General features: G+C 58.8%; 1 protein-coding gene across 1 annotated transcript in view; it reads left to right on the top strand.

Annotated features, from left to right (window-relative positions):
* The window catches only part of IL12RB1 (interleukin 12 receptor subunit beta 1), a 36,021-nt gene extending 31,799 nt beyond the window's left edge, over nt 1–4,222 (top strand). The window contains 6 exon segments of the mRNA XM_015562212.1: nt 5–126; nt 619–774; nt 1,116–1,250; nt 2,066–2,171; nt 3,070–3,151; nt 3,771–4,222. Coding sequence (XP_015417698.1) covers nt 5–126; nt 619–774; nt 1,116–1,250; nt 2,066–2,171; nt 3,070–3,151; nt 3,771–4,130 — 961 coding nt within the window. The 3' untranslated portion in view covers nt 4,131–4,222.
* Nucleotides 4,223–6,397: the final 2,175 nt, after the last annotated feature.

Below are 6,397 nucleotides of genomic sequence, written 5' to 3'. Positions count from 1 at the left end.
GGAGCCGAGCTGCCGGGGCGCTGGGGCAGAGGGCGTGCTACCGCGTCACCGTCTCTTCCTCGGCACAGCCCAGGAACCCCACCTCATGGTCCACCGTCTCGTCCGCCTACCACTTCGGGGGCAATGGTGAGTGGCCCGAACTTGCAGGGCGGTCTCCCTGGAGCCTCAGCAGCGGGCCCAGGAGTCAGGAGGAGGAATAAGCGTTTAGAGTTCCGGCTGTGTGTGGGCTGTGAGCTCAGTCAACTCCTAAGACACCTGGGAGGCGGTGCCCATCTCATAGATAAGATCCCGGAGGCTCAGAGAGGGGCGTGGCGGTGCCCGAGTGGTGGGGCTGGGGGTGGGCAGTGCTGGGACGGAAGTGCCTGGCCGGGGCTCTGGGGTTGACCATGGCCATGACGCTGGTTGCCATGACGCTGGTTGCCATGACACTGGTTGCCATGACGCCGGTTGCCATGACGCCGGTTGCCATGACACTGGTTGCCATGACGCTGGTTGCCATGACACTGGTTGCCATGACGCCGGTTGCCATGACGCCGGTTGCCATGACACTGGTTGCCATGACACTGGTTGCCATGACGCTGGTTGCCATGACACTGGTTGCCATGACGCTGGTTGCAGCCTCCGAAGCGGGGAGCCCACAGCACGTTTGGGTGAAGGTGCTCGGTCCGGACTCGGTGTCTGTGGACTGGACGCCGTCCCTGCTGAGCCCCTGCCCTGGCGTCCTGAAGACGTACGTGGTACGTTACCGGGATGAGGACAGCAGCCAGGCGACCGGTATGTGGGGCAGCGCGGGCCTGGCTGGGGGAGGAAGGGGTCTGGGCTTGAGTCCTGCCTCGCGATGTGACCCTGGGCACCTCACCGCCCCTCTCTGGCCCTTCGTTTTCCAATAACACAAGGTAATTGGACTCAGGGGTCTCGACTGCCCCGAGAGGGCCCGGGGGCACTGCCAGGTGCTCACAGTGCGCCAGGTGTATGAATGGCAACCCCTCATATCAGCAACTCCACTCCCACTGGGCGTGACAGCCCGCCGGTGGGACCAGGGACACCCCACTGCCTGACCCCAGCCTCCTGGGAGTAGAGGGGGTCCAGGGACCCATGGCTGCCTCCCCCTGCAGAGCTGCCCGTGAACCCCACAGAGACCCAGGTCACCCTCGTTGGCCTGAGAGCTGGCACAGCCTACAGCGTGCAGGTACGAGCAGACACCGCGACACTGAGGGGCGCCTGGAGCCAGCCCCAGCGCTTCCGCATAGGTGAGTGGGGGCCCGGGGCAGGGCCCAGGTGTTACCCATCCTGCACTGCCCTGTTCATGAGTCCGCCAGCGGCCCTGCCCTCCATGCATCACCTTCAGGAGAAAGTCCCAGCCTGATCGGCTCCCACCGCCTCCACCCACCTCATCTCCTACAGCTTCCCCGTTTGAACCTCTCTCACACTCCTGTGGCCTTGCCCAGGAGGGCCCCTCAAATGCCTGGAATGTTTGTTTTCTCTGCTGTCAAACTCCTACTCATCCTTCAAAACCCAGTGCCAAAGCGTCTTCCTCCGGGAAGCCTTCTGTGCTTCCCTCTGGGCACCCTCCAGCTGTGACCGCCCCTTTTCCCCACCTGACACCTTGGGGATGGGTGGGGGTGTCTGTGTCTGGTCTTCCCCCTCCAGCTGGTATTCGGGCAGCACAGGAATGCATATGAATGAGTGAGGGGGGAGGCGGGCTCCATTGTCTTGGGGATTGTCCCTGGGAGAGATTTGGAGACTAAATGATCCCTGTTCTTGCCACGGTCCCTGCCTGCTGTCCTCGCAGTGAAACCTGGACAGAACCAATAGTCTCAGTGTGGTGTGGGCATCCCGGGTCCAAGGGCGCGACAGAGCACTTCCTGTGTGCCAGGCCTTATCCCGCCGTCACGGGCCAGGAGACTCCCTGGCCTCCCACTTCACAGATGAGGAAAGTGAGGCATGGTGGGGCCGGTGGTGTGCCAGGGTCTGCAGGGAGTTGATGTAGGGCCTGACCCACCCGCTCCCTCCCTGACGAGAGGCAGGAGGCACCCCTCCCCCAACCCAAGCTCTCTCACTCCAGATGTCCAGCTTCCGGAGCTGTCCGGTTTGTCCATCTTCCTCGCCTCCCTGGGGAGCTTCCTGAGCATCCTCCTCCTGGGTGTCCTCGGGTACTTCAGCCTGAACAGGTAACTCCCAGCCTCTCCTGGACACCGTCCCCCACAACAGCTACAGTAGCAGCAGCAGTAACAGTAGCAGTGGCAGTGGCAGTGGCAGTGGCAGTAACAGTGGCAGTGGCAGTAACAGTAGCAGTGGCAGTGGCAGTAGCAGTGACAATGGCAGTGGCAGTGGCAGTAACAGTGGCAGTGGCAGTAGCAGTAGCAGTGGCAGTGGCAGTGGCAGTAACAGTAGCAGTAACAGTAACAGTGGCAGTGGCAGTGGCAGTGGCAGTAGCAATGGCAGTGGCAGTGGCAGTAACAGTAGCAGTGGCAGTAGCAGTAGCAGTAGCAGTGGCAGTAGCAGTAGCAGTAGCAGTGGCAGTAGCAGTAGCAGTAGCAGTGGCAGTAGCAGTAGCAGTAGCAGTGGCAGTAGCAGTAGCAGTAGCAGTGGCAGTAGCAGTAGCAGTAGCAGTGGCAGTAGCAGTAGCAGTAGCAGTGGCAGTAGCAGTAGCAGTAGCAGTGGCAGTAGCAGTAGCAGTAGCAGTGGCAGTAGCAGTAGCAGTAGCAGTGGCAGTAGCAGTAGCAGTAGCAGTGGCAGTAGCAGTAGCAGTAGCAGTGGCAGTAGCAGTAGCAGTAGCAGTGGCAGTAGCAGTAGCAGTAACAGTGGCAGTGGCAGTAGCAGTAGCAGTGGCAGTGCAGTGGCAGTGGCAGTGGCAGTAACAGTGGCTGAGGTGCGGATGGTCAGGCCGGCAGCAGTCGGGGCAGAGCTACATTGTGACCCCGGGTCTGTCAGAATCCTGCCCTGCCCTCCCCAGTCCACGTCCTCACTGCCTTTGTAATCAATGAAGATGAAAAATACAAGTCAGAACAACAAAACAGGAGAACAGACAGACGCGCTGTCCTCTGATCGGCTCCCCTGTCTCTCCAGGGCCTTGCCACACCTGTGCCCGCCCCTGCCCACACCCTGCGCCAGCACCGCTGTTGAGTTTCCTGGCGGCCAGGGGAAGCTGGTAAGGGCTCCTTTTGTAATTCTCGGTCCTGTTTATGGGTCTATATACTCTGGGCAAGGGCTCTGCTGAGGAATTAGCTCATTTTATTCTCCTCCAACTCGTAAATCAGGGACTCCAAAAACCTGCCCCATTATACAGATGGGAAAGCAGAGGCCCAGAGAGAAACCTCCTAACAGCAGAAACAACTCAGAGTGACTTTGACCAAAAGGGAATCTGAAGGGAAAAAAATATCCCACGGTGGGGGCTTCAGGCATGGCTGGATCCAGGAACCATGGATTCACCTTTCCGTGGTGCTGTCCTCCCTACACACTTCTTCCGCAGGCAGGCTCAGTCTCCCCCCATTGACTGGAGCAAAACTCTCAGGGCCATCACTGATTGGTTCAGCGTGGCTCACATGCCCCACCCGTGAACCCAGCTCTGATTGGCTGGGCCAGTTACCTGCCCAATCACATCCACTATGAGAAAAGCAGGCCAATTTCCCAAAGAGAAGTGGAGGTCATTCCAATGGATCTCAAGTTTTAGAGGATGAATCCAGAGGGGACCTGGCCCACCCCTTATGTGGGGGTGTGGGGGGGAAATAGAGCCCCGCCCACAGCCCCACCCCGTCCTCCCTCTCCAGGCCTGGCAGTGGACCAGCCCGGCAGACTTCCAGAAGCAGGAGGAAGAGTCCCTGAAGGAGGCCCTGGTGGTGACCATGCCGTGCGGAAAAGGCGAGGTGGCCGCCCCGCACACACCCAGCCCGCTCCGGGGCCGGACACAACTGCCCTGGGGCACCCTTGAGCCAGCCCTAGACGCAGAGCTGTGCTTGGAGGACAGGAGACAGGGGCAAGGACACCCTGGGGCCGGGGTTCTGGAGCCCAGTGGGCAGCACAGTCTGGAGGGCAGCTCTGCCCAGGCGGCTGGACCGTCCCTGCTCCTGGGAGATCACATGCAGAGTCCCAGGTCTGACGGTCCTCGACATACGGGCCTGGAGGCCTGAAGGGGAAAAGGGAATGTCCACCTCATCTTATGGACAGGACAGAAAGACTGACGATTAAAGTCACAGCAGCTGGTTATTAAATGCTTATTGCATACCCAGCCTGTTCTGTTCAGACACTCGCGTGATGCCTGAGGCACATCCTGTCCTATTTTGCCATTTTACAGACATAACAACTGAGTCAAACTCCAGCCAAGTGCCCCATACCCCACTTCCCCCTCCCAGGTTCTGCCACCATCGCCCCTCTCCCCACTCTGTCCAGCACCTGCTGCCACCTGTCCTGTGAGGGGAACCCTAAAAACCTCCGTGAAACAGAAGTGGCTGCACCAGGCTGGGCTTGACATTTGGGGCAGGGGCAGGCACTGCCATTGGCCTGTTGAGGTGGAATAGACTGGAGCGTGGCCCAGGGGGCTCAAAGCGGATCCCAGGGTCCTGGGCTGGAGGTTCTGTTCCAGGAGCACTGGGTGGGGAGTCCGGCCACTCCGCTCCGCCCTGCACTGCAGGGTCTCCAGGTACAGAGGATCTAGGTGAGGGGAAAAGAAGGGGGAGGTGGTGGCCGCTTTCTAACCTCAGTCTCCTCCCCTGTACGAGGGGAGTGAAGATAACATAGAACTCATAGAGCTGTTGGGGGAGTCTAAGCCTTAATAAATGAGCCTTCCCTTGGGCTCTTGGGTTCCCCCCTCCTGTCTGAAGCCTGAATTCCTGCTCAACATCCCAATAGGAGCCCGAGAATTCAAGTATTTATTCATTCATTCCACATGCACTTCATCTTTTCTGGTTCCTCCACGCGCACCCCGCGCATTCCCACCATGGCCACCAGGTGGCAGCAGCGGCGCGTGTCTCTCAGACCCGGTCTGCCCCTCCTCCTCCCACCTCCCACGGAGTTTGCAAAAACAGACTTTTCCGTTTTAAAATATGGAAACTCCCAACCACTGGATTTTATGGCAAAAGGAGATGCGGCCAGTGGGTGAGGAACACCAGGAAGCCGTTAAAACTGAGGGGCAAGAGGTCCAGGCCCTGCCCATTTGAGGGGCCACAGTTTCCCATCTATGCACCTAAATGGGGGACACAGAGGCCTTAGCCCCTGTGCTCCGGTGGCTGTTCACTGTTCCCTCCTTGGAGTTGCCACCTCCCAGCTTGTGCACAAGCCTGCCCTCCACCAGGCATGCATTCACTGGAGGGACCCCCCGCCACCCCCAACCCCCGCCCACCCCCATTCCTTAGGGCTGGGCTCCATCCTGAGAAGGTGGCTCAGACAGGAAAGGGTGCTGGGTCAGCAGCCTCATGAAAAAGACGAGTGACCTGACTCCCCTCAAGTCTCGAACCCTCCATCTCACTCCCCACAGTGGAGCCTCCCTGTGGGCAGTCTCTGTCTGGGGCCTACCCAGTAGCACTGGACCCAGTTTGGCCACAAGCCTACCCCCAGGCACAGCCCTCTGGGTCCAAGGAGCAGGAATTAGATGTTTATTGAGCATTGGCTACAACTCTTGCTGAAGTGAGTGGGAAAAGGAACACCCTACTTCTGTGGGGGAAGGCTGAGCCTACCTCAGAGAGAAGGGCAGGAGGACAGTGGTACAGAAAGATGGGCCCCTAGCCCCTGGATCTAGCCGTGCCTGCAGCCCATCCCCCTAGGATTTTTTTTTCATCAGGTTCCCTTTTCGCGGAAGCTACCCTGAGCTCTGTTTCTGCTGTGAGGGAAAGACCCACAGACCCCTGCCTGGGCCTCTGCGTGCCCGTTTTATCATAGGAAGGAGTCCAGAACACTGGTCCTTACCGTAATGGGTTGGGCAACCCTGCTTAGCAGAGCCCTGATCCAGTGTTTACTATTGAGCACCTGCTGTATACTCATTAACCTAGGCTCTTCTGAGTGTTCATCCTTCTTCAGCTCCTCCCAGCAGCTCCAGAGTCAAAACTGTGGCAGGCCTCATTTCACAGCTGCATTCAGTCATTGATTCAGGAAGTCAGTGTTGAGCACCTACTGTATACCAAGTCCTGTTCTGCACAGTTCCTGTCCTGAGGGACTCCTGGTCGGGTGGGAAGGCAGATGCTAATCTAATCATCACACAGAGTTATAATCAACCTTAGAAGAGTGATAAGTAACAACATGAACGGGCATGAGGGGCTGGGGGGGGGGCTTCCTGAAAGAGATGGTGCTGGGTGAAGAGAGGCCAGAGCAGCAAGATCAAAGGCCCTGAGGCAGGTGTGGCTGTGAAGTGGGTGAGGGGGAGACAGAGGTCACAGCTCCTGGGCTGGGGGGCCGTGGGTTTATT

Source organism: Myotis davidii, unplaced genomic scaffold, assembly GCF_000327345.1.
Source record: "Myotis davidii unplaced genomic scaffold, ASM32734v1 scaffold1558, whole genome shotgun sequence".
Classification (NCBI taxonomy): domain Eukaryota; kingdom Metazoa; phylum Chordata; class Mammalia; order Chiroptera; family Vespertilionidae; genus Myotis; species Myotis davidii.
The sequence above is the reverse complement of the archived record's forward strand: the minus strand, read 5'-3'. Positions and strand labels throughout refer to the sequence as shown.